Source organism: Empidonax traillii, unplaced genomic scaffold (genome assembly GCF_003031625.1).
Source record: "Empidonax traillii isolate 1590-97213 ecotype Southwest subspecies unplaced genomic scaffold, ASM303162v1 scaffold90:size2128546, whole genome shotgun sequence".
Lineage (NCBI taxonomy): Eukaryota > Metazoa > Chordata > Aves > Passeriformes > Tyrannidae > Empidonax > Empidonax traillii.
In genome coordinates, this window is record NW_020955283.1 from 123,593 (window position 1) to 146,027 (window position 22,435).

At 37.1% G+C, this 22,435-nt stretch overlaps 2 protein-coding genes and 1 long non-coding RNA gene across 10 annotated transcripts in view; 1 reads left to right on the top strand and 2 right to left on the bottom strand.

Annotated features, from left to right (window-relative positions):
* Positions 1 to 8,288, top strand: PIGB (phosphatidylinositol glycan anchor biosynthesis class B). Of its 2 annotated transcripts, XM_027881481.1 has the most exons (11): positions 1 to 114; positions 346 to 463; positions 1,031 to 1,135; positions 1,278 to 1,408; positions 1,980 to 2,120; positions 2,531 to 2,582; positions 2,980 to 3,191; positions 4,426 to 4,490; positions 6,318 to 6,528; positions 7,235 to 7,415; positions 8,007 to 8,288. In XM_027881481.1, exons 1-11 carry the CDS (start codon positions 104 to 106, stop codon positions 8,178 to 8,180), a joined length of 1,401 nt encoding a protein of 466 aa, XP_027737282.1. In that variant the 5' UTR covers positions 1 to 103; the 3' UTR covers positions 8,181 to 8,288. The 2 variants fall into 2 exon arrangements, with proteins under 2 accessions (XP_027737282.1, XP_027737283.1); XM_027881482.1 differs by lacking the exon at positions 1 to 114 and having other exon boundaries at positions 198 to 463; positions 1,045 to 1,135.
* Positions 3,333 to 6,322, bottom strand: LOC114056347. The gene is made up of 2 exons (XR_003570983.1): positions 4,375 to 6,322; positions 3,333 to 4,083 (listed from the first exon to the last, which is right to left on the bottom strand). It is a non-coding gene; the product is annotated as an uncharacterized LOC114056347 (long non-coding RNA).
* Positions 7,494 to 22,435, bottom strand: part of CCPG1 (cell cycle progression 1) — a 22,050-nt gene continuing 7,108 nt past the window's right edge. For 3 of the 7 annotated variants that reach the window (XM_027881478.1, XM_027881480.1, XM_027881479.1), the window contains exons 4-11: positions 21,544 to 21,623; positions 21,152 to 21,359; positions 20,093 to 20,188; positions 16,811 to 17,059; positions 16,027 to 16,038; positions 13,444 to 13,565; positions 11,108 to 12,522; positions 8,476 to 9,207 (exon numbers count right to left, since the gene is read on the bottom strand). In XM_027881478.1, the coding sequence (XP_027737279.1) occupies positions 9,027 to 9,207; positions 11,108 to 12,522; positions 13,444 to 13,565; positions 16,027 to 16,038; positions 16,811 to 17,059; positions 20,093 to 20,188; positions 21,152 to 21,359; positions 21,544 to 21,623 (2,363 nt within the window). In that variant the 3' untranslated portion in view covers positions 8,476 to 9,026. Of the gene's footprint in view, positions 7,891 to 8,475; positions 9,208 to 11,107; positions 12,523 to 13,443; positions 13,566 to 16,026; positions 16,039 to 16,810; positions 17,060 to 20,092; positions 20,189 to 21,151; positions 21,360 to 21,543; positions 21,624 to 22,435 lie in introns of those variants that run through there. The other 4 variants (XM_027881474.1, XM_027881475.1, XM_027881473.1 and 1 more) reach the window with 4 other exon arrangements.

Consider the following 22,435-nt stretch of genomic DNA (forward strand, 5'->3'; position numbering starts at 1 on the left):
GCTGCTGGCGCTCGCCGTGGCCCTGCGGGCGCTCAACTGCGTCCTCGTCCGGACCAGCTTCGTCCCGGACGAGTACTGGCAGTCGCTGGAGGTGGCGCATCGCATGGTCTTCAAATATCCTTCGCGGGCCGCGGCCCCCGCTCTCCCGGCATCGGGCCCCGCGGTACCGGGAGCGGGGGAGCTCTCGGGGACAGGTTTGCGGGCTCGGGGACAGGTTTCTGCGGCAGTAAAGTGTTGGCTTGACCAGTACTAAATACCCCAAGGCTTTTGGCCCGCAAGGAAATGACCGGGACAGCTCGAGTGAAGCTTTTCGTTTCAGTTGTTCGTGATCCTTAATATTCATAATTATGGTCACCTGACTTGGGAATGGGCAAATAGCTTAAGGGGCTACTCGTATCCACTGATCTTTGCCAGCATCTACAAAGCGTTACAGCTGCTGGGCAAGGATGATGTTCAGCTGCTGGTGAGTAAAAGCATTGTATTTAAAGACAGAGTATTTTTATCGTTGTCCAGATGAAGTGCAAAGCCTTGGATCTGGCAACTAGAGATGAATAAGCAGGTGTTTCCCGTGGAGGCAGAATGCACCCACAGGACCCCAGTCATAGCACTGATGCCTGCAACTGCAGAGTATTATTCCTGGCCTCCATCAATTTCCTGGACTTCCAGATTGATAGGGTTTGCCACTATATCATAATTGCTCAGTGGTTCAGTTTGCCTAAGTGTTTAACAATACATATTTGTACTAAACTCACAATTAACACCATCCTGGTTTGATTTTTATTGGAGATAAATGGCAAAGAATTCAACTTTCCATCTCTGAATGTTTTCAGTTGAACTTTAGATGTTTTGGCAGAAATACTAGTCTTACCCAAGGACCCTTTCTTTTTTACAATCCTAGAAATCTATAGAGAATATTCACTAATCACTATTTTCATACTCGAACAGTCATTCACTAATTCAGTGGTCCTCTCTTAGAACTTGGAATTTACTTGGTTTGTTGCAAGTACAGTTTTCTCTCTGATCTACACAGATCTGGGTCCCTAGGCTTGCTCAGGCAGTGCTGGCTGCTTTTGCTGATGTGAAGCTTTACTCCTTAGTGCAACACCTTGAAAATGCAGAAACAGCAAAGTGCGTGGTGAGTCACAGCCTTTAAAAAAATATGTAAATAAACACTGCTTTTGCAATGTAAACAACAGCAAATTGATAAGTCATACCTTGAAGAAGTACCACCTTTCATTTAAGTGAACTTGTTTTAACATGTTCATAATTATTTCCAGTTCTTCTGCCAGCTGTGTTCCTGGTTTACATGGTATTCCTGTACCAGAACTCTCACAAACACCATGGAAACTATTCTTACCATTTTTGCTCTTTCATACTATCCGATAAAAGGTTCCAAGATGGGTAACAGGTGAGAAACATTACTGATCAATTTTGGCTTGGAGTGATATTGTTTAAAATGCTTTTATCTTAAAACCTAAGCAACCAAAGCCACCTCATTCACGTAGCAGGAGCTTTAGCTCATGGAAGGAACATTATGGTATTTCCTCTAAAGATTCTTTTTGAGGTCATATTATAGCTGGTATGTAAAATTAACTATTCCTCAGTTTCCTTATGTAAAGTATGACTTTACGGGAAGCTTTATTTTAAAGGACTGGCATATGAGGTAACTTGGGAAAAGATAAGCTTTGTTGGGGTTCAGATATGGGTGAATGTGTGGTCACAACTTTCTTCACCAGCTATCTATTTTAAAGCAAGTATGTGCTTCTAAGTAGCAGTTCCATTGCCAATAAAGCAGTTCTGTAGTTGAGCTTTCCCAGTTAAACTGAGTATCTTCAGTGAGAGAATCTAAGTTACCTGTAGTATGAACCCCTTTTGGCCAGAGCCATGACAAGATTTCAGTTGTTGAAATGTCATTGTCTGCAAAAGAACTGACCAAATCTTTTGCTAAGCTTCTGGGGTTTTTACGTTCTTCCTTCTAGTTGCAAATATTTAGCTTTGGTAGCACTTGCAATTGTTATTCGTCCAACTGCTGTTATCCTGTGGATGCCTTTGGTCTTCAGCCATTTTTTGCAAGAACAGAGGAAAGCAGACCTTATCCTACAAAACTGCATTCCAGTTGGGTAAGTTCTTTCTGAATTTAAACTGTGACTGTGCACAGCTACATTTTAAGATTGGTTTTACCATTGCAAAGGTAGACAACACCAAAAAGCTGATTCCATCTAAAAAAACATGGGAACAAATAGAGTCTTTTTTGCAAAAGTTTAAAGAAGGGCCATGTTTCCTTTAAATTGATTTATATTCTGCAAAATAGCACTAGGAAAGATTTCATGAGGGTGAGACAATGAACAGCATTCCACCTTAATCTGGGATCGTGCAAAGGATACCGGGTGATAACAAGTAGCCCCTGTAGAATGGCCACGAGTATGGACAGATTCAAAAATATTAGGAATCAGGGAGTTTTGACAACTTCTGGAGAAGATACAAAAGCAATTCAGGCAATATCAGTGCAACAAACTTTCCATTTTTGCAGATTGGTCACAGTAGGAACCTCTTTAATAATTGATCGTGTGTTTTTTGGTGAGGTAAGCTGTTTTAAACTTGACTTATAAGAAGAAGGCTGGGGTTTAGTATTTTAACACTGATGGATGTTTCAGACTTCTCTTGTTTCTGTGACAGTCTCTGGCTTCTGATCTCTACATATATCCTAAGCCACAAACTCTTAAACACTGACTTTGCAGTTATTTCAAATGATTGTTACATAAAATCAGAATGTTCAGCTATCAGGAGTTATCAACAAAGTACAAACTTACACACTTCTGTGTTTAACTGCTGAATATAGGAAGTCCATGATGAGTCTTAAGAGGAAAAAAACCAAACCAAAGTGTGAATGAAAACATTGTATCATTTAAGGCCAGTGTAACTCAATGTTGCTGTTGGTTTTGACTTTGGATTTGTATCTAACTCTCCCCCATCTCCCAGTGGGTACTGGTTCAGCTGAACTTCTTGAAATTCAACGTGCTGCAGAATTTGGGAACATTTTATGGATCTCACCCTTGGCACTGGTACTTCACTCAGGGACTCCCAGTCATCCTGGGTGCCCACCTGCCTTTCTTTATTCATGGCTGTGTGCTGGCACCAAAACGATACCGCATCTTCCTCGTGGCTGTGATCTGGACACTGGTGGTGTACAGGTAATTTCTCCTAAGTGTAACTACTACCTCTCACTGGTTGTGTTCTTTTGAAAGGTCAAGGCCTTCCAGAACAAATTAGCACAGTATTCAGGTTAAGTGATAGAAACAAAACTATTCAAACGCTCCAAGAAATGCAGTCAATTATAAAACAGTTCCTAGAATTTTACATAATACTACTTGTTGCACTGTTACCAAACGTGTATTTTTAGAATTGATTAAACCCTTAAAGAATAAAATAATTCAGCATGAACTGCAATGAAAAATGAAAGAGAAAAAAAACCAAACTAACACTCAATCACCTAGCAAGTGTTTAAGCAACAGCAAAACTAATTAGGATACTGTGTTTACTAGATGCCTGTTAATGAAAACACCATTTCATTTGGTTGTTCAGTACATCCCCAGTAAGATGAGAGGTTCTTAAGCCTCTAAAACTTACTCCATTCCCAACTTTACACACAGCTCTTGACTATCATAAATCTGTATTTCTCAGCTTAAGCTGAGAACAGAAGAAAAGGTAAGCTTTTACTAAAGCATCAGAATTAGCTGTAGATTAAACAGGAGAGACACTTTCAGACAAAAAAATATAGTAATATTTTAAAATAAATAAATACTAAGCAATAAATGGTATTAGACTACAGTAGTAACAGAATGCAGCAAAATAGTAGCAAAACCAGAAATGTCATTTCTTCTTACACTCCAACTCAAAACCGGATGTAGCTCTGTTGGGTTTAGGACTTTTTAACCTCCCTTAGTCTTGTAAGAACCTGTTTGGTTCCCATGCTACAAGTTTTGCAATAATGCCCAAAAGCTGACATGGGAAATTGTGTAAAGTTGTATTAGTAGAGGTGACTGTTACTTTGCTAGTACAAATGTGCACTGAAGAGAATCTCAGCTTCTCATCCACACTATTTATTGTGTCTTATTACAGAAAACAAATTGGTGAATTACTGGCAAAATTATACCTAGTTCAAAGAATCAGACCACTTAATTGCAAGAGTAGTATCCAGGTATTTTAATCAGTCGTTGGTTTAAGCTGACTAAATGATCTTCATTTGAATGTACTTATCCTTAAAAAAGTGACAATTCAGATTTTTACTCTAAACTGCTTCAATGCCAAAAGCTTTTTAAAACATGCAAGTGCTCTTCTTCCAGTCCTCTGAGCTCTAAAACACATTTTGCCCACAGAACTGATGCATTTAACTTTCTTGATGTAGCATTGTATGTTTTATTCCAGCACACTGAGCCACAAGGAGTTCAGGTTCATCTATCCAGTACTGCCATTCTGCATGTTTTTTTGTGGTAAGCACTGGTTTCCAATGTCTTGCAACCTTACCTGTATTCAATTTTTACCCAAAGAGAGACTGTTAATAGTCAATGTAGGTATTTGAGACAGGATTCTTAGAACCAGCCTAACATTTTCTTACAGATAGCAAAAAAGAGGGGGAAAAAAAACATGAGGGAGAGCAATAACACGGGTGGAGAATCCTTAGCACAGATAAAAGTACTGCCTGCAAAATATGACAGTGGTGTCAGTGACTCCTGAATTTTCAGCACTGCCTTACAGTGAAATCTTATTCCTTGGCTCTTTCGTAGTATTTTTCCACATAGTTCTTTCCAATATGCCTGAGAAATGCCTTTAATTATGCAACAACAAAATAAAAACACTAAAAATGTAAAATAACCCTTTTCTAGATTCAGATGTTACAAAGGAAGATTAGAACTTCTGGAACATGGAAGGTGTATAGCTTTGGTTTAAACAGAAGTTCAAAACTGAACACTAATTTTCTTTAACCTGTTTTGCTAGTCTAAACAAAAGTAAATCTTATTTCAATAATTTTGCTCTCTGCTGAGATCAAATATGTAATAAGTCTTGGCTTAGTTCAAAAGCAGCAGGATGAACCTGTTCTACCTCACATGCAGAACAATTCCAATCAAACCACTATTTGTTTTTAATATTCCTCTTAACCTTCATGTCTGCAAAGGTCTTGATACAATTTACTAACAACTCCTTATCATGTTTGGATACTTTAGTAAAGAAAAAAATATAAAAGTTACTTTTGTTAATTCAGTGGTTACAGAAAGGTCCTAATTGCTCAAAAGATTATAAATAAAAGCAGAAAAAAAACCCCACATGAATTTTAAAGTAATTTCCAAGCACACAAATATAAGCTCAGAGCATTTCACAAAAGCAATTAAAAAATCCTCAAAATTCCTATATTAGAATGTTTCCACTTGTGTTTAAACCACAAAACTTACTTGTGGACTTTGTTTTCAACCAAGATAAAGACAATTTGTCAGAACAGACCGATTGAACACTAATTTAATTTGCTTGTTAGTGACGCCTGGAACAGGCCTACTGTAGCTTGTTTCTTGTGATTCAGGACAGGTAGTCACAAAGCTACATAAAATATTTTTACCTCCTGATGCTGACAAGCACATGACTTAATAAGGGTTTCCAGACTAGCTGCAACATGAAGCTGTTGTCTGTGCCACGTTCATCTAAGTTGTGGTGGTGAGAAACACGTTTCTGCAACCATCTCCCACCATGAGAAACATCTTTTCCCATTATTAGCTCCTTCAAGAAAAGTGGGGGAAAGGGGAAGCGATGGGAGATGGGAAAAAATGGAGGAGTGTGCTCTTCCAAGGACAGTAGCCCAAAATTTAATAACAGTAAGGGAATGCTAAAGCTTTCAGCATTTTGGAGAAAAAGAATACACAGCCATGCACATGTAGGTACCATTTATTCTGGCTCTACTCAGACATGCGTGACTCAGAACACAGCAGGAAGTTGCCACATGCCATTCATCCAAACTACTGAATGGACTGGTTTTCACTGTAAGAAATTAAATTCAAAGTCTAAAGAGACAAAGCACTGGTTTTGAAACAGTATTTCTGTACTTCAGAAGACAGGTGTGGGCTTACGATTTACCCTGTTAAATCCAAGAGCTGAAAAGGGCAAAGTCTAACCTTTGAATTTCCAAAGAGTAAAGGCTCAAAGAACATTGTAGTAAAGTATCTCAAAGCAAAGTACTGAGTTATGGTCTGCCAGTATATTATGGTACTTTTAAAACTGTGTGAAACTTTAGTGCTTGCTAATCTCCCAAACTTACTCCAATGTTTCTGTAGGATATTCTTTGAAACACCTGAAAGCATGGAAGAAATCTGCAGCAAGTTTCCTGCTCTTATCCAATCTCCTCCCAGCCCTGTATACAGGCTTGATTCACCAGCGAGGCGCTCTGGATGTTATGAGTCACATACAGCAGCTCTGTCACAACTCAGACCAGTCACAAGCCTTTGTCTTCATCATGATGCCATGCCACTCTACTCCATTTTACAGGTAGTGAAAGAGTTAACAGTGCACTGTATTCAAATCCATACACTTAATCAGAAATTAAGATTTTTTTTCCAAAGCCTTATTGAGAAAGATAAATGTATACAGGAAGAGTTTTAATTTTTTGTACAGTTAATACAAAACAGATAGGGGACATAAGCCAAATGCTTATACCACAGAATAAAATTCAGCATCTGAGCCTTATTCATTTTTGTAATAGCTTTGTATGAGGATATGCAGTTAATCTAATGACTTCTCCAAGTACATCACACTGCTTCATTATGGTACTAATTGTTACAATCAAACTGTATTAATTTTCCATTTACTTCTGCTGCTAGGCAGTAAAGAAATACAATTACAGTGACTGAGATCACTATTCCAAAAGCTTTGCAGTAGATCCTGGCAAGTAAACAAAACATTAAAGTAAAGCTGATACGGAAAAGTATCTTTTTAAGAAACTGATGTGCAGATGGTATTTTTATTAAAATAAAATTTCTGTGAACTGCAAACGAGAGTTACAGCAATTTGGAGCTGAATCTGCTTGTTCTACTTTGCTTTCATATGAAGTACTGAGGGGAAGAAAATATGACTGAGGGGAAGAAAACCTAATCAATTTTGGTTTTGACTGACGTATCTTTTAAAGTGATAAGTCATTTTAAATCTTAGATACTGATCAGTTTATCATGAAATGTGTTTTTGTTTTTCTCCCTAGTCATGTTCACTGTCCTCTAAAAATGAGATTCCTTCAGTGTCCCCCAGACCTAACGGGCAGTGAGAACTACACTGATGAAGCAGATGTGTTTTACTCTGATCCACTTGGCTGGCTCAATAAGGAGTTTTACAATGACACATTATTACCCAGTCACTTGATCCTCTTCAATGTGCTAGAACAGGTATGGTAACTGCAAGATGAAATAAACTACTTTTGAGGATACAAGATGAAATAAACTACTTTTGAGGATACAAAATAAATTAGGGGAGAGTATATAGTTAAGGTTTTTGAAAATTATTGTCCACAACTTTTTAATAAAACACAGCTTAAATTAAAATTGAACCCTCTAGCACATAGGGTATTGATACCACTCCAGTGATCCATACTTAATGTCCATATATGCCCTCACCTCTGTGAGAACCACAAAGTAATGTTTTATGGAATTCTCCTCCATCCCTATTAAAACAAGTGTGCCATCTGTTCCCAGAACTTGCACTTTTAAACAACAACAAAAAGCAAAAATGCCAGCAGTCACAGTACCTTTTACCCCCTCAAGTCTTTAATGAAGTCCATGCACTCAAAACAGTGGTGTCTGGTGAATATCCACTCCGGACAGGATCAAACAGGATAGGGACTTCTTTTCCTAGCAGGCTTTCCTAAAATAAAGGATAAAGCTTCCCAGGGACAGTTGAATTGATGGCTTTCAGAAGACTTTGGTACTTGTGCTCCCAACTGCACTTTCTGACTGTAACTGATGTATGTTTGTTAACAGGAAGTAACACCATTTCTAGCTTCGAGGGGCTATGAGAAAACAGCCACTGTCTTTCATACTCATGTGCCTCAAGGACGAGTTGGAAGCCACATCTCTGTTTACAGGAGAAAAGCTGAAATACCTGAAGAGTTTCTAGAACTGAGAGCTAATGAGATCAGTTTTGCACAGCGATAACTATGCCTAGAAGATCTCATACTGCAGAAAGGAGAGAGTAGTGAGTCTGAAACTGGGTAAGTTGAATGGGAATTGTTAGGCAGCCACTGGCTGTCTGGAAACACAGAACTCCTTCCTGAAGGCAACTTCAGTAGCAATAGGGCAGGTTGGGGTTGCTGACCTACCTTACAACACCAGAAAACATTGGGAAGACCAAAGTTACCATATAAATACTTACACTATCAAAAAATAGACAAGATTGGACCATTTTTATAGAACTGTACAGCTATGCTAAGTTTGTTTTATAAATAAAGACTTTTACCCACAATGTCTCTTTATTTTTCTTCTACAATATGCAGATATGCAAGACATTTCAAGTGTTTAAATCAGCAAGCTGATTAGAATGCAGCACAGCAAATTCTTCACAATTCAACAGGCTCTGGAACCACCCCCCAAAGACAGGAAGCAAATATAAGGTTACAAACACTAACAAATACATCACCACAATGTAGACTTATTTTCTGAAGGATGAGATGAAGTTAGTATATCAAACATTGGAGTTATTATGCACGGTTCAAGCTTCAGCTACACTACTGGAATGCAATTAAGCATATTTTTCATACACAAGTCATTGCATGCCTAGTTTCTGCAACAATACTGCTGGCACCCAAACTGTCATCACTTCCAAAGAACAGTTAAAGCAATGGTACAGAATATGCAAATTAGAAAGCTTGACTCCTGCCTGTTAACAAAAATGTGTAAAAATCAAATTATTCAGAAAAAAAGCTTGCATCTTGCTGCTTTGTTGAAAAACGATTAGTTTCCAGAGAGGGTGTGAATTCTAATCTTATTTTTACAATAAATTACTCAATATTTTGGATCAAAGGGTAGTTGCCCCAATTCTATTTCAAGGTTTGCCATGTGTCTTCCATTAGTGCGACCATGTTTATGCCATTTACCTTCTCTTTTATTACGGTGATGGTACTTCTGAGCTGGTTTTTCATGTCTGGAATTTTCAGTTTGTGTAAAAGAAGGTCTTTTAGGTCGACTGCAAGAAGTAAACAAAAGCTTATTACTACCCTTATGACAACATCTATCTAAAAGCATTTTGAAACACAATTTCATTGTCTAGAACAGCTTTTAACATGCAGAGGTTGACTGAAAAAAAAATCAGTACTAAGCAGTCCTTTCTCGTGTAAGCAAAATGTGTAAGGGATTTGTTAGTTTAAATCATCAGTAGGGCAGTATATACAAAAGAAGTGCTTTCTAAAAATAAAAATGCTCTGCAGTTGGTTGCCCAAAGACCTTTTTAGAATAAAGCCAGGTAAACACCTATTTGATTATTCCTGTGATGGGTTGGGTGAGGTCTCAGTTACTCTCTTACACTCTGCTCTATAGAAATAATGAAAACTTTACAGGCACTGAGGAAAGGATGCTTTGAGTAAAGATGGACACTGCAGAGGTTTTCATGTACAGCAAGTACATTTATACAGAGACAAGGGGCACTGGCAAAACACTGCTGCTCATGGGATGCAGTTTTTTATGCAAACAGTCCCATTACACTACAGGCTGTTACCATATGACTGCTGTCTCTAGCCTTCTGCAAGGGTAAATTAAGAATATTTTCATCACACAAACTTTTATATAATACTATCAGTAAGTGAATTTGCACTTGTTTCTCTGCAAACTAAAATAAATTATCAAAAACTAAGTATTTAATTAAAAATTAAAGTTCATTTTAATAATAAATTAGGAATATGTATTTGAACTGTAAATAAAAACATAATACTTATCCATTTGCCAAAACTGCATATTAAAAAGGCTACTTGGGAGCTGATAATAGGATCATCATCCTCATGGCTCAACTTTCTACAGGAGAAAGTACTACTTCACATAACATTTAGAAACCTCAAAGTATTTAATAATTCAGACTTCCAGATGCAATAAAATGCATGAAATAATAAGCAATACAAGCACAAAAGAAACCTGACCGAAGAACTGCACCTTGATCTAAATAGTAAATATGCTTTGCACTAAATACCAACACAAGAAAAAGTGTGTGGCAACAAGGACAACTTCTCACGTGTTATAAATTAGTTCATACATTGCATTTGTTCTTGTCTGATCAAAATAAACATTAGTACAAGGGACTATATAGACAATTTTGTAAGAGAAATGGTAAGTATTTATTTTATGTGGCTTTTAATAAGTGGTCCAGAAAGGCCAAGTTCCACACACTGTAGTGAGGCTGCTTGCTAAACTGTCACCAAAGTGTCTGCAGTACTAACAGTCCACCACATGGATCAGCTTTGGGCCAGCCAGGCTGCACACCACAAATGCCCTGGGAATACCTTTAGATACAGGACAGTAACACAGGAAACATTTCATGCCAAGGACCTTTGGAAGCAAGTCTGAACAAAATTTAGTCAGGGTCAGGACCTGGACTAAAGCCTGCTCTGTGATGAACTCTGCTCTGGGCCTACAGACCAGCTCAGACTAACTAAGCTGCAAGAGCAGTGAAATTCCTGAAAAGCCAACAGGGAATATACCTGTCAGAACAGGACTCAGACTGCTCAAATACATTCAAAAACCTCATTCAGGGAAGGACAACAATGAAGTCCTAGTTAATGCTCCTTTCAAAACAGCTATTCATTCCATCAGACAGGCAATAAGAGCTGTTTAATCCTACTGACAGTTACAGTGTTTTCTAAAGAACCCAGCAGAAACATTAGATTGTGCTATTTACACACACAAAATTTATATGTAAGGTACTACAGATCCACTTTATGTAACACAATCAAGTATTTCCACACAGTCCTTCAGAAAGTCTTCCAGTGTGTATGTCTCTCCATAGACCCTCTTGAAGAGCGTCTATTAGAACAAGGACACTGACTGTCTTTCCAAAAACTAATTCATTGTGTTATCAAGTTCAGGAAACAGAAACAAACCTGGGTCCATACTGGGGTGAATTATCATAGTGAAAGTAGTATCTGTAGACGTATTTGTCCAGATCTTCAAAAACCTTTTCATTATTACTTTGGTATTCCTTCATATCTTCCAGGTAATCCTTGACATCATTGACAAAATCAGTGAACAGCATCTGGTCATGTATAAATAACCCATTATGAAAGAACTTATTGATGAAATTTTCTAGTTCTCTCCAGTGATGAAAGTTATGTACAACTTGCTGCAAATACTTCTTCATTAGCCGATTAAATTCATCCACCCTGATAGGGTCTGATACTCTGTTAAAGAGACTAATGAATTCCTGATGAGCACATTCAAAAATACCAGAGCAGCCCTTTAGAACAAAGTGGTTTTTTCTATTACACAAATCATCATTGAGACATTTCTGAGAATCTGCATCTTTTTCAAATGTTGTAAAATGATGTTTTCTTCCACTTTTGAAATCTTTTGGATTGTTGGGTCCCCTGTAGTGTGTGTGCTTCTGATTCTCGTAGGAGTTATGGTCTCGGTAAAAAGTTCGAGCTTTCTTGTTTGCCTCGTGTCTTTTATCATTTGATGACTTCTCCTTTTCATCAAAGATGTTTTTTGTGCTGTCTTTGAAGTGTCTGAATGTCGACTTGACGGAATCAGTGAATTTTTTCAAGTTTTCTTTCACTGCTTCTTTAGCCTGCTTAATCTTTTCTTTATGGTGTCTCACAAACTCTTTCGTGGAATTTTTCATAGCATCAAAAGTTTCTTTAACTGAACCAAAAAATGATTCCTTTGATTTCTTTCTAGTCTTACTTTGCCCTTTAGCACCTTTCTTTTGCCAATTTTCATTAATTTCTTGTTTTTCAGTTTGGTCTTTTGCTTCAACATACAGCTTCTCCCATAAGTCAGAGCGCTGTTGCTCAAAGTTCAGCTTTTTCTCTAGTTCTACAAGTCTACCTCGTAGAGTTTCTATTTCCTGATTTTCTCTTAATGTATCATCATCATCATCATCACTAGCACTGTCAGGTGTCTGACGAGAACTTAACTGTTCCAGTTCTTTCTTCAGAGCTTCTGTAACGTGACGTTCTTTGTCCAGTTCTCGCCGTAACATCTGTGCCTCTGCAAAGAGTGTTTCCTTTTGCCTGAGAAAATTCGTGTTTCTTTGCTTTTCCTCTTCCAAATGTTCCCTTAGTTTCTGATTTTCCATTACAATAGACTCAGTGCTAGTGCCTTTATCTTCTAAGTTTCTAATTTGTTGTCTCAGCTTCCTTAATTCTTCCTGAAGTGAGGCTAAAGCTTTTTCTTCCTTCTCCAGAGATTCTCTTAAGTGCTGATTTTCTGCAGCAAGGCTTTTTTTTTGGGAATCAAAGGATTTCTTCTCCACCTCATTAAAGGTCAAACATGTGGCAAGATCTCCCTTGAGTGACCAAAAGAAACAAAAAGAAGACAAGCAAAAACACTACAGTGAGAATTGTTGCAATTTTACCTAGAAAGATGAAAAACCATGGTAGCCCAAACAGAGTTTACTTGTCACTTTGGATACAGTGAAACCTATCACAGCAAGATGCAAAAATAGAGCTGGTTTGTTTATCTCAGTTCAGTTTGTTTATCATACAAACACTTTCTTGGCAACAAAGACCATGTGAGAGACTCCCTCTTCCAACCAGAGGTCATCACCCCTCCCTTTTAGTGGTTTAACTGGCTGAAGGACAGTCAGTTGGGTACATGAACTGTAACATCTTAAAAGGAATTAAAAATGAGCACGTTTGCTGTTGATTTATGTTTGGCAAACTGGATTTACAGATTACAAATCCAAATAAATTAGAAGTATGGGCATTCAACAATTGGGACGGAACTTCATGCACTCATTTTGAACCAAATTAGTGGCTGAAAATATTTGTTCATGTAAATGTATTTAAACACAAAAAGATCTCCCCAGTCTGTTGGCATCAGTGACAAGCTCTAGAACATACTGAATTATGTATAAATGCTGTTAACAGCCACATAAAAGAAAACTTAAAAAAAAATATACACACATACACAAAGCACTCCCTAATCTTCTCTGTGACTGAAGTAAGAGTAGAAAACCAAAACTACAAGTTCAATATTTTAAAAATTAATAACCACTGATAATTTAGAAAACAAATTCACAAAACCTGTAGGTTCAGCCTATAACAGGTTTTTACCAGCATGTTCTACTTCTGCTGTCTTCATCAATAACAATCTGGTATTATGTTCCAGGAGACAAAAATTTAACGGATTTGTGTGATAAATTAATTTCACTTTGTGTAAAATACACACATAATGACAGAATAATGCAATGACTTCCAGCTAAGCTCAAACCTACCCCCACTTTATGGAGCACTTGATCTCCTTGCTCTTGCTGGCACTGGTAAAGGTCATCTTTCATATCTCTGAATTCACGTGTCTTTGTCACCAGCTGCTGCCGTTTCTGGATCTGGACTGTACCTACAAAGATAAAAAACTTTCCTTTGATAGACTGACTCAGAATAAGTAGTTAGAGGAACAGAGGAACCTAAACATCCTCTTCGTTCTCTCTGCAAATTCAAAACCATTCTTACCTTACCATTTCTGCCCAGTACTTACTAGTAACTGTTTAGCTGTAATAAAATAAACATTATAAAAGCAGATTGTTACATACCAAATCTGTTTCTTCCAACTATAAACAATTTCTCAGATCCAAAAATTCACTATTACACTGTTTTTTTTTTGATAACAAATAAAGGAATTTTGGAACACTACACAGAAACAAGTTAGATCCAAAACAACAAAAGTCGTGCAGGAAGGAGTACATGTGACTTCTTTGTAATTTTTTTAGTAACATGCAAGTCAACCAGGATAAAAGGGAGACCATTGATCCATGCATTATCCACTTCAGAACAACAACTCTGACTGTTAAGTAAACTTACATGAATAAGAGGGTATTAGCACAGTATTTAAACTTTCATGCAGAAACACAATTATGACACACAGCTCACAAAGCAACAAGTACTGCAGGCCCTGCCTTGTCATCCTTATCCATGAGCAAAGGCCCAAGACTAAGCAAATATCCTGTTTTTCAATTGTCAGACAAAGGCCGAGACACCGGTTTTCAGAAAAAAATACCTTTGCTGTACTAGACACTAATTTTTTTTTTGTCAAGGACAACTTCTTGACTGGTATTCCCTACCTATAGATGTGTTCTCTAAACTCTAACACTCACTTAGTTTTTATTTATTTGCTTTTAAGAGTCTCTTGAATTGAGTCTCGAGTGGAAGGCAACAGTAATTTTTAGGTATTTCATTCAAAACCAATGCAGCATGTGCAGAGTTCTACTTCTGTATTTAAAGGCAGGGGGAGATGTATTATTAAACACAAGAAATACAATAAACACTATTACACTGAGGCATGTTGTGCTCTCTTTTTATTTAATCTACTGTCAAGTTTGACCTTAAAAACAGACAGTGGTCTATTAAACCAAGTTGAACTTCAGTAGTTCAATTCAGTTAAGGGGAAGCAGTGTTTTTGCAGCAATGATTTTAAGTTTGCAGAGTCCTAGCAAATACTTTCTGGAAGCATATATCCTTGCACAGGTGAATTTAAGTATACTGGCAGTAACTTTGTTTCTAATTTTTATGCTTGACAGGTATTTTTGAAGAATTCCCTTGATCCTAACAGTCTGAAGACTGCATCTGAAAAATCATCATTTAGTGTAAAGCGTTCATGTTAAGAGGAACTCGAATTACAGAAAAACACTTAAAGCTTTCTCTCCTTATCAAAAATCATAATTTAGATACAGTAAGCAAAAATGACATTTAGGAACACTGAAAATGAACATAATGAGGTACCATTCCTCAGTAATTGGTTTGTGTTTCCAGCTGGTACTCTGAGTCACAGTACCCTTCCGATTCCTTAAGTAATCTATCCAAATCCCTTCCATTAGAGCCATAGACCCCTTTGCAGATTCTGGCGAAAGAAAAATATTTAATGTCTCAATGTCCATAAGGAGACATTTTTCTGGCAAGGACTTCCTACCTAGCTTCAGCTTTACCTGGAAAGCTTGCCCCCTCTCAGATCTCTTTCCTAGAGCATGATAAAGCCAGTTAACTCAGTTTATCCCGATTAGGATAAAGTTACTGATTAAGATCTAATCCTAGTTGCTTTCTACATCTCAAAGTTTTAAAGGGGTCCTGGAACTTGAGCTAAAGAGAAAACACTATCCTGATACCGATCCAAAAAAGAGAAGTAATTTCCAATCCTCTTCCATGACAATTACCTGACAATTTTCTAACATTATGAGACTGATGAGGAAAACATTCATTCCAATTTGAATCAGAAAAATGCAAAGTAGGGAGATGGATTTGTCTTTGCAAGTTTGTGTTTAGAAAAAACCTAAAACACAGGAAGATGGAAAGTAGGATTTAATTTCCTTCCTAGTGGTAGAAAGATCAGTTATCACATAATCATGGAGAACTTTCACTTGAAGCAAAAACTAAAGCCAGACAGTTACTTTCTTTCTGTTGAAAGTGCTGCCAACCCTGTCATCAGTTATTACACTTTTTATTTTGAAGCACAGACTCAATGAATGAACAAGCGAATTAATGATATTACCCTGAGTTCATGTTCAAAATGTACTTCTCATCCACAGAACTCAAAGTAAAACACTTTTTATGTAGCAGCTGCAGCAGGTAGTAGTAATTGGTGTAAAAACTGATTGATGTATGTTGGCTAAACTACCACACTGGGTTAGTCATTGCTACAATCTCACATACACTAGCAATACCTGAGACTTGATTTATCCTTTTTTTTTTTTTTTTTTATGTAAATATGCATACACATACGGATGTGTGTGTACACACACACACACACAATTAAAAAAGTTAATCTGAATGCAAGCACAGCATCCAAAATAGTCATTCATGGCTCTTACCTTCCGGTTTACCTAAGAATGAAAAAATTGGTCAAGTGAAAATTAGTGTAAATCTCAAAATAAGTGTCAAAACTTAGATCCCTAACAATCAGTCAGAACCAAACCCAGTGAGAATCATATTCCCAGTCTCCAACTGAATCCCATGTCCTCTCTCACTTTTACCATAACACATGCATCTTAAAAAATCAGGAATGCACTAGGTAGATTCAGATCTGGAATGATTTCTGCTGCTTTGTTAACTGTAGTAACAATTTATGTAGTGCTTAACTTTAGGCAAGCCACTGAACGAAGAAAAATTGCTGCTATCCCGGATTCCCTAAACGGCTCTGGAATTACAAGGACAAACATAGCACATTTTTCTCAGAGAAAAATATTAATACTACGAACTCCTGTGAAAAATATGACTTGCTCTTCCATTTACCAGATGAGTACATGTGGGACAAAAGCCTGAAACGACTCTCTGAATGCTGTGAGGAATGGTAAGCACTAACACAAATTTATTTCAAAAGAAAATATGTGAAAAATGAGGGGTACACACTGCATTATGAGAACAACAAGAAATTTCGATCTGGAAGGGCAAGCAAGATGTAATTTCTATTTATTTACTTAGTTTGTATTAAACACAGCTGCACCACGGAAGGACCTCCCTGTATTACCAATTCATTAGCAGTTGCTTTCTCTCCTTGTTTAGGTTTAGATTGTTAGCAGAGACCGAGAAAAGACACCAGAGTCACAATAAAATGCAAGCCGCTGATTCTGTGGATTTTGTTGGCTGTGAACTCACCATAGAAGTGCCCAAAGCCCATGCTGATGGCGATCACCAGGGCCAGGATGATGCACCTGTTAAGGCCACTGCTGAACTGGCGTTTGTGCTGCTCCTCTCTGGGGGGCTCCGGCTCAGCCGGGGCCGCGCCCTCAGCCTCGGAGCTGGACACCAACCTCTTCTTAGTGCGGCGCTTCCGCACCGTGGGGCTGCACTGGCTGCTGGTCTCGTCACTGCTGGACTCCTCATGGCTGGCCTGAGATGGAAACACTGAAAAACAACGGAGAACGCTATTTAAAATGCATTACTTGTAGCTTTAAAGACCAATCTCAGTATCAAAATCCATCCTATTTATGCAGAATGTGTTTGGCATTTATCTTAGAGAATGTAAATAAAATGAAAATTCTCGGTGTTATAGTTTATGCTGGATGTTATAAACAGAATGTGTGATCTTCAAAGTAAAAAAATTACTTTTTTTTAAAGGAAATGATGGAGAATAAAGAAAACATCAGCAAAAAGCTGTACAGCACCTCCACAAATCTTATCACTCACTCATTGGAAAGTGTTTCTTTCAGACAATTCTGCCTCTTAAAGCATCTGCACGTACTGCCCCTGCAAATCCTTGTGAAGTAGAAAGGTTAAGAATTCAGTTTTCCTTCTCTTGCAGCTATGAAGACTGAACCATTTAATAATAAAAGAGCAACATAAAGGCTTGCTAAAAGAAAGCCTCCTAGAAAATAAACATGGTTTTATTATATTCTCTCAAAAAACTTCACTCTGTGACCCACAATCAGCGGCAGACAAAATTCCACTACAATTCTATTAATGTAGCTATTAGAAATATTCAAAGTCAGTACACTAATTTATTTAAATATGTAATTTTTTTTACTTTTAATGTCTGCCATATACTACCTATTCACATCTTCATGTGCTTTTCAAAAAAGCCATTTTCAACCACCGTTGCACAGGAAAAGAACCACTCAAGTGCTTTTCTGTTTGTTGTTCCCTAACACTCCTAATCCAAAACACTTGTACTGCCTGACTGATGCTTTGGTAAATTGAATCGGTTGAGATTTGAAATAAAACCAAATTCTAACCCCAAAAAAATATCATTTATAGCATTTTTGTAAAATTTATGATACCATTTGTATGTTCATCTGTCATGCCAAAAGCCATATATTCTAACCAGGGGAGTAACAACAGAGCTGGAATTGCTTATTCCCATTAGCGGTGCAAGTGTTTGCTGCATATCCTGTAAATAAATTCAAATAATCCAGTATATATGTAATTATTATTTAATCTCCCTCCTTTAAAAGCAAAACTTTCAAGTGTAAGGTAAATATCAAGGGGAAGTAGTAGTATATTAAAGTAGCTTCCAAGGATCTACATTCCTGCTCCTCATTCACATGTCTGAAATGGATTCAGTGGGGTTGGATCAATGGAGCCTCCAGCACATGACAAAGTGCTCCTGCTCAGACATTAAATTTGCTGCTCACAATCACACAGTACTAATGTCCCTTCTAGAAATATGGCTGTTCATTCTTGTATCAGAGATCATCACTCAAAATGTAAAAAAACTAAGTACAGAGTTGCTGTCCTTGAACAGTTCACAACTGAGAAATCATTTGTTTGAGCAAAGCCATGCACACATCACTGAACAGACAAGAATGCCAAGCAGTGCTAGCTATTACCTATAAAAAGCACTACCACTTAAGATTCTTCACTTAAAATAAATCACAACTTGATAGAAGTGATTGCATCAAGAACAGAAAAGATTACCAGTTAGTATATGGAATACATGTCTAATTTCTGACTCCATGGACAAGCAACATGCCAGATAATGGAAGACAACTTTCCCCCCTCCTAAAAAAATCCATTTTAGTCAATTAGTCAAGCCAGACTAACCAAGCAGACTTTGCAATAAACACAAATCACTTAAACAGCGACTCAGACAATCAGACTCTTAAATGAATTTATATAGCTTGGTACAGAAGGACCCTATTTTAGAATCAGTCATTTAAGCAGATGCACACTTCCTCAGTCCTGGAAAATAAAGACAAGCATTCAGAATGCATTACTAGAATGCAGAGGTCAGACATTATAGAGGAATATACAGGACAGACTTAGTAAAACAGGTGTTATTATTGTTTATCTGGGGGGTTTCTCAGGATTTTTCAACAACCAAAGAAACTTACACAGGAGGAATACAAAAGTAGTTTAAGGAATAAGCTGTTTCTAGACAAATGAGAAAATCTTTGATATACACTGGACAGCAAAGAATAGGAAAGGGGAAAAAAAGATAATCAGATAGCAAAATGCTGTAAGACAGAGCCATTCATAAGCACTTACTGGCAAGTTGTCAACAGTAATTACACTTTGAGACAAGCATGACCTTGCTTACAGCTGCTGTAAGGCCTCAGTACAACTCTGTACTGTAACAATCACAGGATGGAAAGGACTACAGATGAAACAAAGAGTGACTGCAATAGCAGCCCAAAATTCTAGCTCCTACTGTGATTTTAAAGTGTCAGATCTATACCAGAAACCAGAGGAATTAACATGAGTTAAGAATGTGATTCTCCTTGACATTTCTGCAAGACACACCTCAAGCCCAGATACAATTCTCTGCAGCATATGAGCACTTTTGCTCGTGTAACATCATTTATTAAAACATTTCTGTCTGCATGGTGAAGACAGCCTAAATAGGAACTGGTTTGCAAGTAAAGGTGGCAAAAAATTCTTGTAGAACATTTTAGTATCTACATTAGAAAAGATCTGAAGTTTTTCCAACACAATAGACAAATCAACAGGAAGTGGAAGGCAAAGATTTCGATTGCCAAAAAGTAGCATGAAAATGTCAACCGCTAAAACTTTTGGCATTTAAAATAACTGCAAAAGTATTCCAGATATTTTCTGCAATACTTGATCAACTGACTGAACAGCATTAAAGACCATGCTGAAATCAGCTTAAGTTAGAAGGAAGAAATTCTTTTTGCCAGTCACACACAGATTTGGAATCCAACAAGAACCATTCATTTACACGGTCAAGCACAGATATTAAACGCAGTACAAACCTCACTGATGTCTGTTCCAAATCTCCATGCAAAGATTAACATTTTTTTAAGCACCAAAAAAAGCACTGACAGCTTAGCCAAATTCTCCAGCGAGGACTGGCTTTCAGCATCTCTCTGGAATATCACTAGTATAAGATCAAGTCAGATTGCTATTAAAAATTGTAAGAACACTCCATGCAAGCCATAAGCAATCAGCTTTACACAAGCTGATCAAATTTAATCACACCACCTTGGAAAGGAAGACTGCGAGACACATGCTCTTTCACCTCATTTCCCCATCCCCTTACACAATTAGGAATCTTCCTCAGCTTCTCCAGCCAACTGACTTTTGTGTACAAAAACATAGGGGGGAAAAAAAAGGCATTTTTAGAACTCATCCTAAAAGAAAAGAAGAAAGTCAACTAAATTTTACATTAGAAATTAAGTCAGGTCATCCAGAAGACTTAAAGAAGGCAACTGCTTTGTTACAAATCATCCCAGGTTATGACTAGATGCCATCATTTTGCTTCAAATGGATACTGAACAGATATACAAACTTAAGGATGCTGCATCCTACTTCTAAAATAAAACTATTTTAAGTAAAATCCTGCTCTTGAAATAAACTTAATTTGAAAAGTAAAAATCAGCAATATAAAACTGTTATGGAGAACAAAGAGAATAGAAAAGATTACAAACAAGCAGCCAAAAACAATCATAGAGGAAAACTGCAGAACTAGAAAAGAGCAACACAACAGTAAAGGGTTTTTCTGTTTGTTTTTTAGGGGTTTGTTTGTTTTTAATTGAACCAATATTCATATCACTCCTCCTGAATATGATTATTATTTCAGCCAAGTACTAAGAGTATCTTATCTATATGCTACGTAGCTATGAAGGTAAGTTTGTGTAGTTATGCTGCTATTAGTCCTCATGGCAGCAAAAATCAATTCTCTCCTAGTTGCTACTCATTTAGGTCAATCCTATAAAAGCCAAAAAAATTGCCAGGAGAAAACTTATAATTATTCTATGAACTAAATGTAATTTTACTTCTTCAAGATATGCTACGAATTCCCTTTCTATTTAAAATAGTGAATGCTTAATGGGACAGATCACTTCCAAAGAAAAAGGTGCAGACATACATTTGGACAAAATTTTAGTGTGAGGGCACCTGGAGCTTTTCTGGACTCCAAATACTTGGACACTATTTTTTCATCTCTCCACACAAAGAAAGTTCCCTAAGCAAAGACTGGTTTGGGGTCTTTTTTTTGGTGACATTTTTGCACACAGTTGCTTAGTGATTTACTGCTCTTACCAGTTTCTACATGGGAAAATGTGTATTGACTGCTAGAGGAGGAACCCATGTTAAAATCCTCTGGATTTTGAGCTTCTTCCCCATCAGCTGGAGCCTCCTCCTGACTTTGACTTTCTTCTAGTTTTGGAGCTTCGAGTGTAACAATGTCAGAATCATCGCTAATAGTTCCAACACAGGACACATCGTCTGGAATTTTTTGTTTCTTTTCCTAAGGAAAGGGATAATGTGAAAATTACTCAGATATATTCAATATAAAGTAATTAAAAAAAAAGAGATTTGTTAAAACTTTAAGAAAGGAAAAATCTGTATCTTTATTTTAATGCCTTCAAAACATTTCTTGTCACTGACACACGGGGCTTAAAGAAGCTTCTGAATGACATAATGTACTTTACCTCTGGAACTGTCTGAGTTTCCTCAAAACCAGACTCAGTGTTATCTACCACTGGAATCTCTTCATCATTGGTGTACTGAGCTATATAAATAAAAAGAAGAAAATAAACACAATCAAATAAACATGGGATTAAAACCAGTAACCCCAAATTATGCCCACACTTCTCTAATATTAAAATACATGTAATTGTGACAGATCTCTATTATGTGCTTGTATCAGAGACACTAAATCTTGTTTTTAACAGACATCCATAAATATCAGAATCCAGGAAACTTAAATCCAAATTCTCATACTGATCATAATGCAAGTAACCTATAAATGAAAAGTACAGGTAGAAAAAAGACAACCCTATATAGTAAGCTGATACCACAGTACATTTTTATGCATTTGGAAACATGGCCCAATTTAGTCAACTGCACACTCAACCTGTCATGTCTGTGTTCTCACAGCAATAGTCTTAGAGCAATAACACAGTAATAGTATTAAATTTAGTAATTAAGTGCAAGGATTTTCACTATATTAATATGCACCAGACTTGCACTTTCAACTCAAGAAATGTTAACACAGTGTCACAATGTTATTTTTCAGGAGTACAAGCATTGATTCTTCCTTCCAATTTATTCTTATTTGATCTATGACATTATTATGGAATACTTCTTTTATCAATAACACTTCCATAGGCTATCTTTGAACAGCATCAGTGCACACTATTCTAGAACACATCTGAAGTACTGACAAAATGAAAGACAATCTACTAATTTCATCTATTTCAATTAAAAATACTTTTATGAGGTGATGACTGAATATTTTCCATAACACTGATGAAGCAAGTACTTTGACAGAGGTCTGCAAAGCATAGGAACTCTACGGAGTTTCTAATTTTGTGTCAATGC